Below are 20,444 nucleotides of genomic sequence, written 5' to 3'. Positions count from 1 at the left end.
CATCCCTCAACACCGAAGACACGCTCACTCAGCACGTAGGCTGCGAGCCGCATCTGGGCAGCCTCATTCGGATGCACTAATTGCACTAAAACGCATTTTTTGGAGCGCCTTAGACACCGTTATTTACATGTTTGTATTATATATGTACATTATATACAATATACAGGAAATAAAGAAGAAATGATGAATGAAGGACGTATGGAAGCACAGACTGAATGAATGACATAAAACGTGGAAGGAATGAACGAAGAGAAGGAGCAGGTAAGGAAGGTGGAAATAAGTATGTATTAAAGGAACAACGGAAACACGTATGGGGGAAGAAAGGAAATAATGAAGGAATAATGGACCAAATGAAGGAAACAAAGATGTTATGGATCCAATAATGTCAATACTTAGTACTTTTTGTTGTTGTTGTAAACCATTTTATGCTTGATTATGCACCCTTGTTTGTTTGGCAGTTGTTATGTATGTTACAATTCTCTTTATTAAAATACCAATTTTGCCCACAACCAAGAGACTAAACAATAGAGATCAGGGAAAAAAACAATTAGCTTGATTATTCCATATTATTTTCTTGCTATCACATTGTTTAACAGTGTTGAATTGATTGAAGAATAATTAAAACCTTTGAAAACTAATGCGTCAATGAAGGTCAAAGTTGAAATATAGGTTAATCTTTTACCTTCCCTGTATATTGTTCAGGTAAACTTTTACTAACCAATATTTGTTAAAGTACTTCTTGAACGTTATGAATCAAATGTGGGTGTTATATGACAATAAAATGAGATTATCAATGTCTTTAAATAATAAAATCCATCCATCCATTTTCGTGACCGCTTATTCCTTACAAGGGTCGCGGAAGCCTATCTGCTTGGCTTTGGGCAGAACAACAACCATCCACACTCACATCCACACTCACATCCACACCTACTGTAGGGATAATTCAGAGCGTAAATAATATAATAAATAAATAATAATTATTATTATAAATAAAAACGCACAGTGGAAAAAAAATAAGTATATAAAGCATTAAAATAAAGGGAAAAAATAACTAAGTCACATTTCAAACGATATCCATGGAGCCACTATATTCAGTCACTAAATATGCATGAATAGCAGTTGTTGACTAACATTTCTTATATATTAATTTAAGAGAGTTAAAATAAGTGTCATCTCAATAAAAAGAAAGAATAATGGGGTTTAATATAGAATTTTACATTTATGAATGTGACATATCCCTAACAAAACAAAGGCTCCAGCGCGTTTGTCTCAGTTTACAACCGGAAGTGGCGTAACATCCGTCCACGGGTTTGTTTTGTAAAGTATAGATTAGTTTTGCAAGGTGTCCGAGTGACTGCAGCTCAAAAACAACGCAATTTATTAACGGCACTACTGGCACCTATATAGCTATGGATTGCTGTATTGTATCCGCGCTGTACTACTTGATATTACTTTATATATTCATTCACTTGCTGGCATTCTTCTTCGCGGACGCAGATTTTACGTTGCTGTGGGCAAGCGTGCTCGGGACAAAGTCAGGTGAGGACACCAGGCACCAGTCGCATTTTGAGTCGTTTGTCATTCGTCCACTTTAAAATCTCGAGACTGTGTTGAAACGAAAATTCTTTCATGAATCCTTACACAGCACTCCTGTGATTCCATATTACCGTTGCTTGCTTATTTAGGCTCTGCTGCGAGCAGATAAAACTACAGTATATACGTATGATGATATGTGCAATTTCCATGTTGTTCCTGTGGTTAGCACGTCTGCCTCACAGTTGTACGCTTTGAGCATTGCCTTTTTGCAGAAGGAAGTTGATTAAAACGAAAGCCTTGCAATGGACTGCCATACATTTCTGCTATTCAAGACTATTCATTCCAAGTATGTCATTATATTGTACCGATCGTGAAGCAACGCACTTCCCAGTAGCTTGTAAATACTGTACTTGTATAAGTCAAAAGTTGCTCTTTACTTGCTTTGTCTTGACTTCATTAGTGTATCTGTGATGTATGTAAAGAAACAACGGAATATTTCAGATGAAAGGGTAAGAGTGCATTGTGCTACAGTGTGTATGCCGCTTGTGAGAAAGGAAAATAAAGAGGGGAAATTGAAGATCTACTAAGATCCCAAATAGTGGCGGCTGAATTTTGCGTTCATGCTAACATGGGCTGTTGGGGGGCTTGCAGCTTTCGAATATTTTGTAGAATTGAGCATTCTACCTATTATCCGAGTGTGGCAGGCCCTGGTGAGTGACGTGGGTGCCAGCAAATGTGTCTGCATCCTCGCTCAGTGAGTCGGCATGAGTTGTGCGGCTCATATGATTGTGCTCATTATGTTTATTTTCTTCTTGTTCATTTAAGTGTTTTTGTTTGTTTGACCAATCAGAGGTAAAGTTAAAGGGCCAGGTGGTGTGGATCACCGGAGCGTCCAGCGGCATCGGGGAAGAGCTGGCCTACCAGCTTGCTCGCTGTGGCTCGCGCCTCATTCTGTCTGCCCGCCGCGAGGATGAGCTAAAGAGGGTGAAACAGCAATGCTTAGGTGAGACCACACATTATTCAGCAGGATATGTGGAGGAGATAATTATTGCATCCCTTCGTCAATGATATCAGTCAAACACACATATAAAGTAATAAGCACAAAAAAGGTAAGTTTTTTTTTTTTAAACCATATCGCTGGTTACAGAGAAGATGTCACATCCCTACAGAGACTTTTGCCTTGACTTAAGTTTGATTTTTATACATTCTTTATTGTCACTGGATCCCTTTTTTTGTATTCCTTCAGAGTCCTCAGGACTGAAGGATGAGGATATTCTCGTACTTCCGCTGGATTTGTTGAAAAGGGCAACCCATGAAGCCAAAACGCAAGCTGCAATTGAGTACTTTGGACAAGTATGACCACAGTTTTTCTTGATGATGATCACAGTCACTTTTTTCAACAGATTGCTAAAATGGTCTGTTCAAAAGTCAAATGGTCACCAATTCTAAAAACTCTTATCTCCTCACCTTCCAGATTGACATCCTGATCAACAACGGTGGCCGAAGCCAGCGCTCTTTGTTCCTGGAAACGAGTGTGGACGTTTACCAGGCTTTGATGGATCTCAACTTCCTGGGTACCGTTTCCCTCACCAAGCAGGTGCTGCCTCACATGACACAGCGCGGCACCGGAAGCGTCGTGACCGTCAGCAGCGTGCTGGGCCTCGCGGGGGCGCCCCTGGCGTCGGGATACGCCGCCAGCAAACATGCTCTTCAGGTGACCGTTTACACATGCATAAAATCTTTTGGTTAATTACACGTTAAATGCGCTCAAATTGTGGTTATAATAGGCGTTGCGTCCCAATTTGTCGCCGGGTATGTCGTCCACTTGAATCAATATTCTTTAGACACGAAATACACGTTGGCACGGTCTTGCAGAGATATCACAGTAGGGCTCATATTTTAATTGACAATGCTTATGAATACAGAATTACTTGCTGCCATGGAGAGGTAAATCTTGTGTCATGGTAACCAAAGCGCTCATGCTTGGTTATTAGTCATGCTTTTTTTTTTTTTTTTTACAATATGTTCTAAGCAGATCCACTGGTTTAAACACGGTATGCTGATTAATATTGTGTTTGAGGAATATGAGTTAAGCTCCAAAATCCAACTATTTTTATCAATCAAAGGGGACAACAATTTTGTCACTTGCTGTCGACTGAAGATGACATCACAGTATCTCAGGGATCAGGTAATGACCAATCATGGCTCAGATCACAGCTCATCTCTGTTTTGAAGCTGATCCGTGTTTGGTCAATACCTGAGCCCTGAGCTCCTGTGATGTCATCTTCAGTCAACAGCAAGTGACAAAATGGCCGCCCCCGGTGATGGATAGAAACGGGTGGATTTTGCAGAGTGCGGATGGACGATAACCCGAAGGCAAAGAAGTGGAATTTTTACGCAATGGCCGAGTCGATCACCTGACCTGAACTCAATTGAGCGTGCATTTCACTTGCAGGACACAAAAATGAAGAGAAAATGCATCTTTTCTTTCCTCAGGGCTTTTTTAATTCCCTTCGGACTGAGCTCTATGACTCTCCTAATATACTCATCAGCACAGTGTGTCCAGGGCCTGTGCAATCCTTAATAACACAAAATGCCTTCACTGAAGATCTGCACAAGGTAAAAAAAAAAAACCACACCACCACAAAATCAGAAATGTAACGCAATTTTTTTTGTATCACGTTATGACTAACTGCTATCCATTCTTCAGCCTGTAGCTTCACCTGGTGACCAGGAACACAAGATGGCCACTAGTCGCTGTGTGTCTTTAATACTGGCGGGGGTTGCCAACGGTGTCAAGGAAATGTGGATTGCGCAGCAACCCTTTCTGGCTTTCTACTATGTCTGGCAGTACGCCCCCACCTTCGCTTGGTTCGTCACAAAATTCCTGAGCAAGAAACGGGTGCAGAATTTCAAATCTGGTGTGGTAAGTGTGTTTATAAATAACATTGTATGGAATATATGTCCCTATTTTTGTGAAGCGGTTGAGCATGGTCTCGATCCACTACAGCAGCCACTTCAGCAATTTGCATTAAGTATTTTACAAATCGCTAAACTTTTGTTGTCATCAACATCTCCCTTCCAAAAAGAAAGCCGCTCTGATATTCTTCTCTGTGTACGCCTCAAGCGCCAATATAGTCTGTTTACTTGTGTGAAAAGGCCTTGACATGAAAGGATCAGCGTGCTAATGCTGACTGTTACAGTCTGTACGGCTGACCTTGCATTGTCACAACTAGCAACGGAAAATTTATCACGGCGTGAACAGAAATTCTTAGAATGTTCCATCATGATGCAGAGGTTTGTGACCTTGCTAATTCTATTTAAAAAAAAAAAAAAGGTGGATGACAGACATGCACTCTCTCTACCAATGCTCACTGACTGGCCAAAGTGTCGGGTGGCCTCTGATGGGCAGTGAGTGACAGCTCAGGGCCACGCACAAAGATGCTGTTCCTCTTAAGTTTTAGCTGTTCAGTAGTGATAGGAAAATGAAACTTCATGAAGTACTGGCAATATATATATATATATATTATTATTATTTTTTATTCATCTAGATGATGCTGTTAGTTTAAAAATAAAGGTTGGTGCAATGATAATTGATTAAATTTCCAGTGCATCTTTAAACCAAGGGTACCAAGGGAGTCTTTCTTTTTTTTTTTTTTACAAGTGCTTCATGAAGCTTCATTTGTCCATCACAACCGTTCAGGCTCATGTCAGGATGTTACACTAAAATATAAAATACAGATTTTTTTTTTTTGTTAACGAGTTGGATCAAACAAAATATACAATATGGCCAGTAAAACAATGAACACATTTTGGACACCCTACTTATATTGACCAACACTCATTTGTATATTTTTTTTCTTTTCCAGGATGCAGACTCTGCTTACTTCACCAAGGCGAAGACCTCATAAAAATGTGCTTCTCTCAGCTTCTTACAAGCCATTTTATTATATACAGATAACACATATAAAAATGAACAATATGTACAAGACTATGACCAATCAAAATTGTTGAACTATTATTTTAAAGTTGTAAACAAGTGAACTGTAAACAAACAAATTGCACTGAACGCATACAGCATGACATACCCAAGGCACATCCTTGATATTTTGACAACATAATTGTTTAGTTTCCCTTTTTTTAGCAGGAAGGGAGGGACATTATTTGAATATTGTAAATAATAAAGCAGGTGTTTGGTGGAGGGCAGTCAGTTAAAGTCATTAACTCCCAAACCATTGTGCGTTTGCTAAATCTAGCCCCCAATCAACATTTTAAACAACGCTGTATGTATCATGAATAGGGGGCCTGTTGTTCCTATCAGGTTTTATTATGCTCCTGATTCTGATTATCAATAAGTGCACACTCCAAAATGACAAAAACTCCAAACGGCAGCATGTTTGTTTGGTTTGCCGTACGCCCATGCAGTGTTAAGGAAAGGGGGAGGAAACGCTACACTGCACACCAGCTGGTCTCTAGTTGGCTGCAGGCTGCAAAGTATGAGCTGCGGGTGATCGGTTTTTGTGATGGGCAATGATTGCCATAAGCTAATCACATACTTTCCCCCCGGAAATCGTCCGATAAATCGCGCGACGTATCCATGTAAGCTGGCTGATGTGAATTTTCCAACTTGATGCTTCTCTGTGCCACTGAACCAAAGCACCCTGATAAATAAATGCAAATACTAAAAAACAACCAATTTGTCAACATTCCATCATTCTAAGGAAATAATCCCTGTTGTCTGTTCTTTTGTCCTCATTGGTAAAACATGAAACCTTGTGGTGACATGGAAAAAAAAAAAAAAAAGCTCTCCCCACCTTTGTGGTCAGAGGCAGGGGAAGTGAAGGGGTGCTGATGAGTAAATGGGGTACCCCAGAGGGGGGTCCGCCGCCTGGACAGTCAGGTTCCTTAACATGAAGGGGTGAGCTTGGATGCTGTAGCGCTCTTCGTCGTCATTCGTGGCGTACAGGAGCTCCCAGGACAGGTTGGCCCACTGACCTCGCACCCCCTCTCCGTTCAGTCGGCCCACCTGCACCAATTGCTCCTGCAAGGACAGCACTCGCCCGGTGTACGTACCCTGTGGATGACAACAATCAACTCTGCTGACCTGTATGGCGTCGCGCTGGAAATGATGTCAAATTGAAATGTGTGCTTACCATGGAGAGGTCGTGACCTAAAGAGAAGAGGAACGGCTTCTCCTGAAGGACGCTGTCGTGCCAGCCTTTCTCGGATACCAACCCAATGTACCAGTCCCTTTCATATTCCTCCAAGGCACTGAACATCTCCTCAGGGGACTCCATGGGCCCAAGGCTGGCTTGATCAAACAGGAGCTTGAAACTAAACCTGATGCAAACCATATGACGCAATAACAGCAGTGACTTTGGAGCATAAATACCAATAGAAATATTGCATGTACAGTGGAACATGGCGATACGTTCCAGACTTACCAGGTGAAAATCTGCTTAACGAGACCTACTTTTTAATTTTAAGTTCAAATGTGCTTAAAGTGTGCGGTAAAGACTAAACTATGTGTGACCAATGGGCCCGCAAGCCTGTTCTAAAACTAGCTCATCAGTCATAGCATACTATTTTCTTGGAATGTTATAGAAGGGATTATTTGAAAATGTGAACACTGACAGATTGACAGAAATAGTGTTGCATGTTTCCCAATGAGAAATCAGTAACATAATATTAAAAGGGGAAGTCAACCCCCAATGTTTTTGTTGTTTACGTTCTGTGCAGCCCCAGTAGTCTAAATATGGCATTCTGGTTAATACTGCGTTAGTGGAATATGAGTTGAACACCAAAATCCAGACGTTTTTATCCAACTCAGGGGGCAGCCATTTTGCCACTTGTTGTCGACCAAAGATGACATCAATGTTGCTTAGGTCTCAGATAACAACCAATCACAGCGCAGCTGCAGAAAACAGGTGAGCTGTGATTGGTCATTGCTTGAGCCCTGAGCAACTGTGATGTCATCTTCAGTCGACAGCAAGTGGCAAAATGGCCGCTCCTAAAATGGATAAAAAAACGCTGGATTTTGCTTCCTAACTCTTATTCCACAAATGTAATATTAATCAGAATGTCATGTTAGACTAGTGAGGTCACATATAACATATTATTGTCAAACATTTTTGAAGGTTGACTTCCACTTTAATTATTAATAGTAATATATTAAAATAATTTAAGTACATTTGTCATTTCAGAAGTGTGTATCTTACTGGTAGCCCTGGTCATTTCTGGAAAACACCAGAAAAAAAGCTTTAAAAAAAAAAATCACAGGCTTTTACCTGAAAGCCCGAAGTGCAAGCTGATAAAGTTCTTTACTGGAGGACAGCCACTCGAGTCCCTCCGTCCACGGCACGTCTCCACAGTAGAGCCTGTAGATGTAACTGGGGCTGGTGAAGGCCGACTCGGCGCCGAGCGACACCAGGCACGAGAGCGCCACCTGAGCGTGGAGGTCCTTCAAGGTTTCATCTTCCTTCAGAGCTTTGGTCATGTCCTCGGAGGCGTCGCTCTGCACGACAGGGCCGAACTGGCCTAAGGCGAACCTGAACCAGTCCTCGGGGAATAACGGCCTTAGCTGCTGCAGCCTGCTCGGTAACAACGGCGCCGTCCTCCATCCCGTCGGTAGGTTGAACACCTCGGACTGGGGGCAGCTGAACGCCAGCTGGCGGAGCGAGCCGGGGCTCTCTTTGAAGATCTCCGGGTTGTGACCTTTGTCCACCGCCGGCATCCCGATGCCCAGTCCTAAAGGTTGTAAAGGCTGCAGGGCGGAGAGGGCCATGTTTTCAAACAGACTGTCCATCTCTACAGACCCTGGCAGAGAGGCTCCTGTCTGCAGCATTGTGTGTCCGGACTGGGCCTCTGCCGTCACCAAGGCAACCGTCCGCCTGGCTGGTTGAGGTCCAAAAAGGTCATCCTCATCCGACCAGTCGCCAAAGGACGTCATGCTGGAGCTGTCCTGTCTGAATCGAAGTGAAGACACCTTAGATTCCACCACGATGGCCTCGGGTGGTTGGTTGCACGTCGTCTGCGCCTGCTGGGAAGATTGCGACTTGCGCCCGCCGATTCCCGTCACTTCTTCGCAACTCCACAGAGAGCCTTTATGCTTCCTGACGCAATAACGCAGGAGCAACCACACCAAGGCTTTTAGAAAGTCATCCTGGAGCTTCCTCAAGTTGTCGTGAGAGTCGATGATGCCCGAGAGGACGTTGCGGGCGTCCGAGTAGACGCGCACGGCCAGCGCTGCGCAAGGTGTGAGAGCGTTGGCCCAATGCAGGTTGAAACCTTGGGTCAAACCCAGACGCTCCGGACGCTCGAAAGCAGCCTCGAAAACCTCATCCACCCTACGTGCTTCCACCGTGTGGCAAGATGTCTCCTGGAGCTCCAAACCCTGTGAAAAGCACACACAGCCACAGGTAGGCCCACCATTTAGGCAATGATGGAATTTGGAGGATTTTTCCTTTATATGCCAGCGTAATTTAGTGGACGTGAACCAATACCAGGGATCATATCAGAAAATTTTTTTTTTAAACCTTCAAACAGTCTCAAGGTGACTTCAGGGAAAGATTGTCAAAGACTCTCAAAAGGAAGAAACTTTGCAACTTGGTGATCTCCACAGACCTCAAGCACAAACTATTGAATATATTTTAGCATTAAAAAATTTAGGTTATATCTTAAATTGTATCACCTTGTCCAAATACTTTTGAGCCCTTGAAAATGGAGGTACTAAACATAGTGGCATAATTCCTAAATGACACTTTTACTTCAAAGTTATATTAAAGGGGAAGTCAACCCCCACCCCCCAAAAAAATTGGCAATAATATGCTCTATGCAGCCCCACAAGTCTAAATACGGTATTCTGGTTAACATTGCATTAGTGGAATATAAGTTAAGCAGCAAAATCCAGCAGTTTTTATCAATATCAGAAGGCGGCCATTTTGCCACTTGCTGTCGAGTGAAAATGACATCACAGTTGCTCGGGTCTCAGGTAACAACCAATCACAGCTCAGCTTTGGAAAACAGGCGAGCTGTGATTGGTTGTTGCGCAACTGTGATGTCATCTTCAGTCGACAGCAAGTGGCAAAATGGCCGCCCCCTGAGATGGATAAAAACAGCTAGATTTTACATAATACCTCATATTCCACAAATGTAATATTAATCAGAATGTCATGTTTAACGAGGTCACATATTACATAATATTGTCAAGAAATGTTCAAGGTTGACTTCCACTTTAAATGTAAAACATTGTAAACTTAACTGTATGAATTGAATCAGAGTCTCAAACAAACAAAATGTACCTTAATATTGACAGTGCAGTAGCCGTATCCTCTCTCCAAAATCATGATCCAAACCATGCGGTCCTGAAAGCGGCCCAGAAAGTGAGAGCCTGGTGCTAAAGAACCTGCGAGAGGCAGAAACAATCAGCATTTCAAGAAGCGGAGAACCAAGACCAAACTAGAATAGACAATTTGTGCATATTCATTCCAATATAGATTGTTAGCAATGGTTTCCTTTCTCTTTGCTTGCCCTTGAATTTCCATTAGCAGATTGTGGGTATTCATGTTTGGGGGCAGGGTGCTGATGAAAAGAAGGCCTTTTGTTTTAGGTGGCTCAGGGATAATGTCACGCGTCCCGTGGCAACGTGTCACTAATGTGATCGGAAGTGACAAGAAGGGGACCCCTTTACTGCTCGCTGTACACCCTCCAGTGTGAGCAAAAGCGAGGCTGGTTTCACTTGACTGTGATTATCCCAAAAAAAAATTCTCGGACTGAATTCTATACAGCCAGCGAGAAACCGACTTTGGTAGTTCTATTAATCAACTGGTTATTTGCAATGATTCACTTTTTTCTTCTGGCGTCACATTTGAACCCAAAACTAAACATACAATGAAAAGTTAGCTTTCTTGGATTTATCTGTAAAAAGTCATTTTTCAACTTCGTTATGCACATCTGCAAAATGGATTGATGGATTGATAGAATGTAGTCCAAATGACAATGACTAATAATTGTCAGTCAAACCTGTTTAAGCGAATGTGTTACTAATGAACACTTTGTAGCACTCACTGAGTAAATGCCACAGATGAATAATTCACTGGATGCCCCCCCTCCTTTAAATAACAATAGGAGGCATGCATAATAACTAACCCAGAGACCCTCTGGCAAAGGCCGTCCTCAGGGCCGAAGCAAGACTTCCACTCATTTGCTGGTAGAAGATAGAGTCTGGGCACGGACAGGCGGTACCTACGGGACCCGGCCAACTGCGCTGAGGCCTGGGGAAGCCCACCAGGAAGATGGGTAGTGTGAAGAGGGGGAGCAAGGGGGCGGAGAGCAGGGCAGACAGGGTCACCACAGCCAAGAGCAACGGACAGAGGGAGGCGTTGAGCGCCAGGAGGGTTCCGGCCGACTGACGCCGCTGCTTCTTCTCGGTCCATGATGTCACCAACACAGTGAGGGTGAACTTTAACTTGACCAGGAATTGGCTCAGTCGATCCATCAGGAGGCCGACCTATGGAGGGAACATGATCACTTAGTATAAAACAAACTTTGGTGTCAGCAAATGAACATAAATCAGTTGATGCCATTTCGATTTTGATTGCCAAGCTCTACAAGAGGAAAGTAGTAGTTGTCGTCCTCACCAGTAGAAGTTGAACTCCTGTGCCCAGGTTGTCCCAGCCAGGCAGCTTGTTGTTTCCAGCTGCAAGACGTACAATCACCACCACAACCACTTGCAGTAAAGCGTCTTCTGAGCTCTGCCATGCCTGCAAGTAGTGTCAATTTTGTTAACGAAAACTAAATAAAACAAAAATATTTTTGTCAACACACATTTTTCACCGGACGAAAACTAGAGTAGTCTAGTCTATGACCCTCATTAATAAACAAGATCTGGGACTAAATCAGTATGCATTTTTGTCGACTAACGAAGAAGAGACAAAAATGTACTTCACTTAATAAAAACTGGATTAAAATCCCAATATTTCAGTTCATGAACAAAGACAAGACGAAAATTCTGATTTTGTAAAATCTTGTCTCTGCTAATGTCACTGTGACATTGTCATGTGACAGAGTGACACGCCTCCTCTCAAATCTGCAGCTAGCGACTGCAACGTGCACAAACACTTGGAACAGAGAAGGTAGGTTCACGGTGAAAGGTAAAAAAAAACAACAACGAAGAAGTAAATTATAGTAATAACATAACATTAATCCAACGGCTTTTACGTTTCAACGATAATGTTAATCCGACCGCTAATTAATGCTGGCTAATTTACTAGCTCGTAGCATGGTAGCATAGTAGCCACCTGTTGATAAACTGTAATTGTGTGTAAAGTTGTTTTTAATCATGTGAAATATTATCTGCTGACAAAAAAATATACAACGGTAAAATGATTGTCCTGACTAAACATTGAAAGTTTTTGTTGACTAAAACGATATGAATAAAAATATGTTTTCTTGGACTAAGATAAACACTAAAATGCTAGATTTATACTGGACTAAATAAAAACTAGATGAGGTTGACTAACTATGATTAAAAACTAACAAGCGTGATTGTAAACTGGACTAAAACAGACTAAATTTTTTAATGTTTGATGAAAATGAACACTACCTACAAGTGAACATGCAACAAATATATATGTTAATCAGACAAATACTAAAACAAAAAAAATGCTTTGTGTAAAAGAAACATCCACAAACCGAATTATTTGGAGTTTTCTTTTAAACAACATATTTGTGCTCATAATAAATCGGCAAAAAGTCAACAGAAATATTCATATTGTTTTGTGCACCTACCACTCTGAAGGCTCGTGCAAATCCCACACTGAGAGGAACCCCGTGGAGCTGCTGCAGGGATTCGTCCATTGACAGGAACGCAATCAATGCGAACGGAGACACTGTGAACACACACAAACAAACGGTTACACAGTGTGGTTAATGCTCGAGCTGTACTACAGACAACAATGGATGATCTCACCAAGAAAAAGTAGGACTCTTCTGATGGCCGCTGCAATGAACAAGCCTCTGTTCTTCTGTTTGAAAGTCTGCACGCTGGACATGCCTTTCGGGTACACCGGATTGAGGAATAAGCCGGCGCACACATATGCCCCTTGGATCTCTCCAAGAAGCCAGCAAAGGGAGAAGAGGACCAGGAGGAGGTAGCTGACAGGAGCCTGGGGTCCCTTGACCAAAATGGGGGACTGAGCCGAACTGTAGAAGTGATGCAACAGCCCGGCTTCTGCCAGGGCTGCCAACAACAGGCTGGCATACAACAACACCTCACTGCAGCCCAGATTCCAGCCAAAGGTGTTGGAAAGGGGCGGGGGAGGGGACCTGCCTCGACGCAGGCCGTAGTCCTTGCACTCGGCCCTGGGAGCATGGCAGAGGGCGCCAACCTGGCTGAGGTCCAGACTCAGCAGGAATCCCATGGCAGTGGAGAAGAGGACGACTCCCAGTGATGATGGGATGAAGTAATTGCACACAGCGACGCCAGCGGAAACGCAAAACATCAAAAGCAACCTAAGAGGGCGGGCACATGGAGACAAACACGCATAAACGCAAGTAACTCATTCACTCCCAGACATTTTCACTGAAGCAACCCCCTTCGCTCCTGGCTGTTTTACTGGATTTTGACCGATTTTTCAAGGCTCACAGAATATTGTGTTCTACTGCTATAAAAACATGGACCCTACCAAAAGAAAGATTAGAGTCTCTTCTTTAATCGGGGAAAAAAGTATATTTCTATCTGTTTCCGTTTTGCATAGAATATATTAGAATAGAATATAGCTAAGTTTCATCATTATTCACAAATCTGTTCAAAACAGTGGGGAAAAGAGCTTTTTGCATGGCCCTGGTTGATCTCTTATACTCTGCTGCCACCTGCTGGCCATTTCTGTAATAACTACCATTGCCTCAAGCGTTTTTTTCAGTTCAGAGGCTGCATGTAGCATCAAAAACCGTATAGAAAAACGTATAAATATGTCTTTGCGACCATGGTAATATTTAAAATAGAATGTATTTATACATTTTTGGGAGCAAATGAGGTAAAGGTCATTACAAATATCTTGTGTTACCACCTACAATATTTAAGGTGATCTGTTTTAGACCACACTTTTGTGGATTAACTGAGACTATCAGAGTAGAGAAGTATATATGTTTCTAACTTGCATAGCTATTAGTTCTAGGCTACTTCCCGCTTCATGGACCATAAAAAAAATTATAAACAAAATATATTCAGATCATCCATCCATCCTCTGTACCTTATTGTACCGCTTATCTTAACTAGGGCTGCAATTCAACTTAATGGGTTATTCTTTGACCTTCGACCCACTAATATATTACAGAAATCTGTTGAACTTTTTGTATAATCTTGCTAATGGTATGTGCCCTGCTATTTATTATGCTAATAGGCCAAAAAAAAGTAATTAAAACAACACAATTAACATTGACTTAAGACTTTTACATCAGATAAAATATTGTACAATACAGCTATATCACAGTTAATGTTTCCCCAAATTTTTTTATGGGTTCTTACAGGAAACACAGATAAATCCACTTTTTGAGTTGCGCACCTTGTGCCACAACATCCTGGGCAGCATTGAGGTCTACTGAATGAGATGCAGTGGAATTCAGGTATGGGCAAATGGCAGACCCTCTGAGTGGCCACTTGATTAATGTCCCACCCCCAAAAAATGTTTTGGGGAAAAAAAAAATATTATACAACCCCCCAAAAAAAGTGATATACTACCAATGTTAAAAAAAGGAAAAAAACGAGAAAAGTAATTATAATAATATTAATAATAATAATAATGGGGGGAAATGAAAAAAAAATCTGAATTTGCAAATTCCCATGTGCCAACTGTGAATATGCATTGACTGTAGTTTCTCCAACTGTGTGTGTTCAAGGGTTACAACTACTGTAAAATCTATGTTAAATTCAATTAAACCATCTATGGCGTCTCACATACAAAGTATGCTAATATTACGCTAGTGGACTAACTACCCGGTATATGATGTGGTTGAACATTTTGGTGTTTACATTAGCAATACAATGTTTAATTCATTTTGTGTTACAAGGCAGTTTTACAGTAAACTTCAACTGGGAGTGACAAACGTGACAAAACGTGTAAGTATATTTTAATGAGATCAAATGCTTTTAAAGTGGGAGGGGCAAAACTATTTTCATTTTTTCTTTAGAAATACAATCTGTCTATATCACAGGTGTGTCTGGAATGTATCCCCAACGATAAATCGAGGTTCACTGTCCTGTATATCCTATTTGAACACAAACCTGAAGTTACTGGACATGGGGGAGCCTCCTAATCCAAACACAAGCACCTGCTCCATGCCCCAGAGGAACAAAGCATCCAGGGGAGGTAGTATGCCCAGTGCCCACAGCAGAGGCAGGAAGAGGAAAAGCACATGAAGGACCTGGCTGGCAAGTTGGAGCTCTGGAACTGGACCAGAGAACCTAAAAACGATCAAGTACAGCAAAATGTCAGATTTGACCGAGTCAACGCAATTAGCTGGTTCCAAGTTACTCACCTGTCAGTCAAGTCCACAACAATGAAAATGAAAATGTAGAGGGGTCGGGTGAGTGGGGTAATCTCATAAGTGTCCTGCGCCTGGAAAGTAGCCGTCTCTGTGGCCGTATTCACAACTAGGGAATACTCTGCTATGCACACAGTCACCCAACTTAGGACAAAGACGACCAGGGACACACTTATGCTGCCGTACAGAGCCGTCAGTCTGCCAAGTAGCACGTACCATGTCCCGAAACCACACAGCAGCCCGGCCAGTACTGTATGCATCACCACATTCAGCCCAAATCTCTTCCCGGGGGCAATGAATCGAACCGTCTCTGGGCTGACGCAGTGAGTAAACTCCACTTCCTCTTCATCCACTAGGGTGTTTGGCGCCCCGAGTCTCTCCACGACGCCGCTCCGCCGTCCGGCATACAACGCCACCGCCTGGACGCCAGCTGCAGCCGCGAACATCAACGCACCAGAGAGCATGGCGGCATGCAGCTCCTGGAGAAGCTGCAACTGGCAGAGGAGCGTGCCGACGCCGCCGAAAAGCCATGGCGTCAGGAAGAGGACGGCCTGATTGACGTAGACGTAAGGCGGCGCGCAGTAGCCCAACTTGAAGCGCGGGCCCCCCAACACCGTTTGGGGGAAGCGCTTCCAGAAGAACTCCTGCTTGTACTCATTGAGAAGGGGCACATCTGGCCCCATTCTGACCATTCCCGAAAGGGTGGCAGGTCATCTCCATGCAGCTGAAGAAGCATTTCCAGTCAACATTCCCATGTTGGGAAGCGGTGATGAATCACACCTTCAACTAGACAAAGGACAAATAGAAATACATTGGTCAGTGTACAATGAACCCGTTATATTTTCTAGACCCACACTTCAATACAGTGAAAATCAGAGATACACCAAAACACTTTTTTAGATTTACCACTCACATGTTTTAAATGCACTTAAAATTAGGGGTAAACGATTTAGAAAAATAATCTAATTAAGATTTTACATGTGGAGTTTGTGGACTGCACTTTTTAAGCACTGAACTTATCTAGTGTACAGTATAAATAAATAAAATACTCTATACATTTATATTAATGAGTGCAAAGTGGAAACTAAGGCCAGTATGAAATTGTACTTTGAGTCAGCTCAAACTGGCCTCGTTGGTCTCTTTGTGTAGTTTTAAACCTAAAAGTTGCTGAATTTCTTGAACCAGTTGCTCCTGTAGCATATGTAGCACTTTCTGATGACACTGCTGTTGTGCTTAAATTTTGCACATTTCAGTTTGTTTTTACTACACACCATTGCGGGTGGATGGTAATCTATCAACAATAGTTGTGTGATTAGAATTGTACTGTGTTCTTTTATGTGATTTTTGACTGAATTTATAGGCTTACTACTGTCTCTTATGCATACTTTGTTGTTGTGACATTAATTGTATTCCACCTTCTTGGTCAAATCACCCTTGAAAAAGAGTTCTTAGTCTCTATGGCTTTTTTAGTTTCCGGGAAATAGAGTTTTAATTAAATTACTGATGAATCTATGTGCGAGCAACGTAACGTGGACAGGCAGCCCCAAAAATGCTCTTTCACTAGATAGAGAGCAGAGTATAAAAAATATAACCAGCGAATGTATTTTTTTTTTAATGATATGTGATGCCTGGTGATGTGCTATCAGATTTTCTCATGTATAATATGCACTTTTGCTAACTAAAGGTAGGAAAACATCACTGCTGTCATCTGTATAGCAACAGCCACGGAATTGCAAAAGCATAACACACAACCAGCAGGAGTAAAAATGCGCTAACATGTCCAGGCAAAGTCAGAAAACGAGAATTTAGACAAACACTCGTTTAAAAAACCAATGCCATTTCTGTCCCTTTTCCGAGTGTCGGTTTTGTTAGCTGTATTGTTAGCCAGCCTCCGTGAAAGCCTGACTAGTAGCATGATGTTCTGACATACATTGCGGCAATATGGTGAGTTACGATGTCGTTGGTGTGGTGTAAGCTTACCTTAAACCTAGGAATCCTCCACCGAAGTGAAACTTTATGCGGTATTCAACAGAATTGATGTTAATGTCGAAAAAATTGCGGAAAACGTGATCATTAGCCGTTAGCCGAGTGCTACAAAACCAAGCAACACTGACAAGAATGCACACAACAGCTATGAGCCAATGAGCGTGAAGGAAAGGGTGGGACTAGCGCTCTGATTGGACATTAGCTAACATAGCTCCGCCTCTTACACGGCCACCTTCACTGCGTGAGCATAACATAAAGACGCTCCAAGAATTTACGCAGCTTCAAAATAACTATATGATGACAGGAATATGTAACTAAAGCTATTTCGCCAACACGACAAAACACAACAATTTTAATTTTTACATTGTTCGCATAAAAAAAAAAGAGTATTGCAGCATCATGGTGACGTATGGTTAACAAGCCTGATCTATCATCCGTGATCTTGTGTACTTTCTAATGGGCATGTAAATGATTACAGTATAATACCCATTATATACTGGAAAAAAATAAAGCAACTGGACCTGGAACATTTGTGCAAAAAAAAAAGAAGTATATTGTATTGTACTATGTTGAGTCTCATTCAGAAATTCTGCAATATGCATTTTTTTTCAGGGGGAATTGAAATCAATATCACACTTACTCATCACAAGAAAATAGAAGCAATGTGACACACATGGCAGCACGGAGTACTGAGTTGAAAGGGTTCCATGTTCGAATCTTGGCTTTGGCCCTCTTGTGTGGAGTTTGTATGTCTTCAAGTGCTTTCTTGGGTTTTCACAGGGTACTATGGTTTTCTCCTACAATCCCAAACCGATTAATGTATACGGACCCTACGATTGACTGGCGACCAGTCCAGAGTGTACCCCACCCTTGCCCAAAGGTCAGATGTGATAGGCGATCCTAATGAGCCCTAAAAGCCCTAGAAAATCGATGCATGGACATGGATAAATAATCTTTCTATATTTTATGCCAATTTTACTGTTAATAAATATAATTAACATCAAGTTATCAAGATAAAGACATGTTCAATTTAGCAGCATCACATATGATTGATTTGGTTGTAACAATGAAAGCCCCCCCCCCCCCCCCCATTGCATTTATAATTGCACATGTTGAATAATTTATCAAAATAGCATTCTTAATATGTAAGAGAGCACATTCAAAACCTGACTGTAATGCGCTTACTTGACCCCAAAAGTGACATGCCCGGAATATTAATATATCCTATTCTTAATCCTTGTTTTTGTGTTCTTTATGCACAAATTCTATTTCCATATAATGAAAGTGACTTTACCTCAAAAGGAGGATCATGAAGTGATCTAGTAAATGGCCACAATATCAACACAAAGAAAGACAATAATCTGGAGTTAAGGAGATTAAACTGTTGTTGTTATTCGTCATCGTGCTTGAAGGGATAAGATGTGCACAGGAGACTTTTTTTTGGGGGGGGGGGATCAACTTCAGAAAAAAGCAATTTTGACTTTTGTAGAGCAAAATAATGCATAACAACCAAAAACCTTGTTAGTCACAACATGTACTGTTTTGCAAAAAAAAAAAACACACAAAAAAACATGTATTGGAGTTTATAATCCCTCCCAGACCGAGTGCACCATTTGTTAGAATTTTTTTTTTTTTTTGGTACAGCTGCTTTAATTATGATGCAAGAATCATTATGAACAGCAAAATTGATCTGTTGAAGCATAATCCATTTTTTATATAGGCCTACACCACCTGCTTCTGTGATAAATGGCACACAAGTTTAAAAATGGGTAAAAAAAAAAAAAGAAGCAAATCATCCCTCATTGTAAGTCTGGATTTAGATCAGATTTAATTGCCGTGGCAACATGCTATCAACAAAACGTTTTCTTCTGAGTGTAATTGTGTCCCTCCCTCCATTACTTGTATCTATATGTACTCCTCTTTATTCTTGGAGCCTCATAGAAAAACAAAACAAAAAAACGGGAGAAAAAAACAAGGGATAAAAATAAAATAATATGCACCTACTGAACGAAAACGATTCCTGCTGTTCTGGTGAGCAGCATCTGCAAGAGTCCTTTCTATTTAAGGCTTGATGTGAGTGTAATTGTAACCTCCACCCACAGTACATTTCAAGTTAATACAAACTGATAAATGTGTAATGTGTGTCGTGTTTCATGTCGCTCCGAGCAATGCGCTTGCTGTTATGGTCGGAATAAAACATCAATCAATGTCGTCATGTCTGTAATGTCACCCACAATGTAACTAACCCCCCCGACACCGGACCCTGAGTAGATAGCGGTGAAAACATGCTGCATTCAGCAATTATTTACAGAGTCTTGGACTAATGGTGCTGTGGATGCACACCCACAGCAAATGTAGGAAGTCAGTGGACCAGCAGTAACGGGCCCCCATACGGAGCATGTGTTCTTTCTTCTGTGCATTGGTGGGGGGTTGGAAAGTGCATCTTCTATAACTGATTCATGACGAGCACAAACATGTCTAATTATGAATCCAGATCATATCAGCGCAGGCCCTTGTCCCTCTCCGCCCTCTCCCGCCTGAGCCCAGCTCCATATCAGGCGGATGAAAACATAACCTGTCACATTCCATCCCATTAAACCAGCTATGAACCATGTGGTCGAGCTGCGCGGAGAAAGGGAGAGGGAGAGAGCGGTGCATCTAGGTTCACTCGGCACCCATGAATTATTCACCGTCTTTGGACTAATTTTATTTTAATGTTAAAATGCTGACAGATATGCAAAGGGAGACATATTGTGGAGCACAGGTGTCACACTCAAAGACCCGCGCGGGGACCACAATTTTCTTTACAATAATAAAGTCTAAACACAGTATTCTGATTCATATTGTGTTTGTGGAATATGAATTAAGCAGCATAATCCACCTGTTTCTATCCATTGCATAGGGCGGCCATTTTGCCACTAGCTGTCGACTAAAAATGACATCACAGTTGCTCCGGGGTCAGTTAACGACCAATCACGGCTCACCTGTTTTCTGAGTTTGGTCATGTGATGTGACATTCACAGGCTGAGCTGTGATTGGTCATTACCTGATCGCTGAGCAAATGTGATGTCATTTTCAGTCATCAGCAAGTGGCAAAATGGCCGCCCTTTGAGAGCCGATTTTGCTGCTTATCTTATATTCAACAAATGTAATACTAATCAGAATGTTGTGGGCTCAGGTAACGACCAATCACGGCTCATCTTGTAAATGTCACATCACATGACCAATCTCAGAAAACAGGTGAGCCCTGAGCAACTGTGTCAATTTAGTCGACAGCTAGTGGCAAAATGGCCGCCCTTTGAGATAGATAAAAATGAGCCAATTTTTGCTGCTTATCTTAAACGTAAAATTAATCAGAATGTTGTGTTTGACCTAGTGGG

General features: G+C 41.9%; 2 protein-coding genes across 4 annotated transcripts; one reads left to right on the top strand and one right to left on the bottom strand.

The window, feature by feature from the left end:
• Positions 1–40: 40 nt before the first annotated feature.
• Positions 41–6,228, top strand: dhrs7 (dehydrogenase/reductase (SDR family) member 7). Of its 2 annotated transcripts, none has more exons than XM_077555548.1 (7): positions 41–261; positions 2,387–2,539; positions 2,783–2,889; positions 3,011–3,250; positions 4,033–4,155; positions 4,247–4,462; positions 5,406–6,228. In XM_077555548.1, the coding sequence occupies exons 1-7, from the start codon at positions 216–218 to the stop codon at positions 5,445–5,447; spliced, it is 927 nt and encodes a 308-aa protein (XP_077411674.1). In that variant the 5' UTR covers positions 41–215; the 3' UTR covers positions 5,448–6,228. The 2 variants fall into 2 exon arrangements, with proteins under 2 accessions (XP_077411674.1, XP_077411665.1); XM_077555539.1 differs by lacking the exon at positions 41–261 and adding an exon at positions 1,273–1,539.
• pcnx4 (pecanex 4) lies at positions 5,451–17,193 on the bottom strand. 2 transcript variants are annotated; one of them, XM_077555504.1, is made up of 11 exons: positions 17,059–17,193; positions 15,073–15,864; positions 14,819–14,998; positions 12,506–13,047; positions 12,325–12,425; positions 11,175–11,297; positions 10,684–11,044; positions 9,837–9,940; positions 7,824–8,929; positions 6,690–6,876; positions 5,451–6,610 (listed from the first exon to the last, which is right to left on the bottom strand). In XM_077555504.1, the coding sequence occupies exons 2-11, from the start codon at positions 15,768–15,770 to the stop codon at positions 6,359–6,361; spliced, it is 3,654 nt and encodes a 1,217-aa protein (XP_077411630.1). In that variant the 5' UTR covers positions 15,771–15,864; positions 17,059–17,193; the 3' UTR covers positions 5,451–6,358. The 2 variants fall into 2 exon arrangements, with proteins under 2 accessions (XP_077411630.1, XP_077411641.1); XM_077555515.1 differs by lacking the exon at positions 17,059–17,193 and having other exon boundaries at positions 15,073–15,199; positions 15,295–15,380.
• Between the last annotated feature and the right edge of the window lie 3,251 nt (positions 17,194–20,444).

The sequence above is a fragment of the Vanacampus margaritifer genome, chromosome 1, assembly GCF_051991255.1.
Source record: "Vanacampus margaritifer isolate UIUO_Vmar chromosome 1, RoL_Vmar_1.0, whole genome shotgun sequence".
Classification (NCBI taxonomy): domain Eukaryota; kingdom Metazoa; phylum Chordata; class Actinopteri; order Syngnathiformes; family Syngnathidae; genus Vanacampus; species Vanacampus margaritifer.
This window is presented reverse-complemented; position numbering and strand designations above follow the sequence as displayed.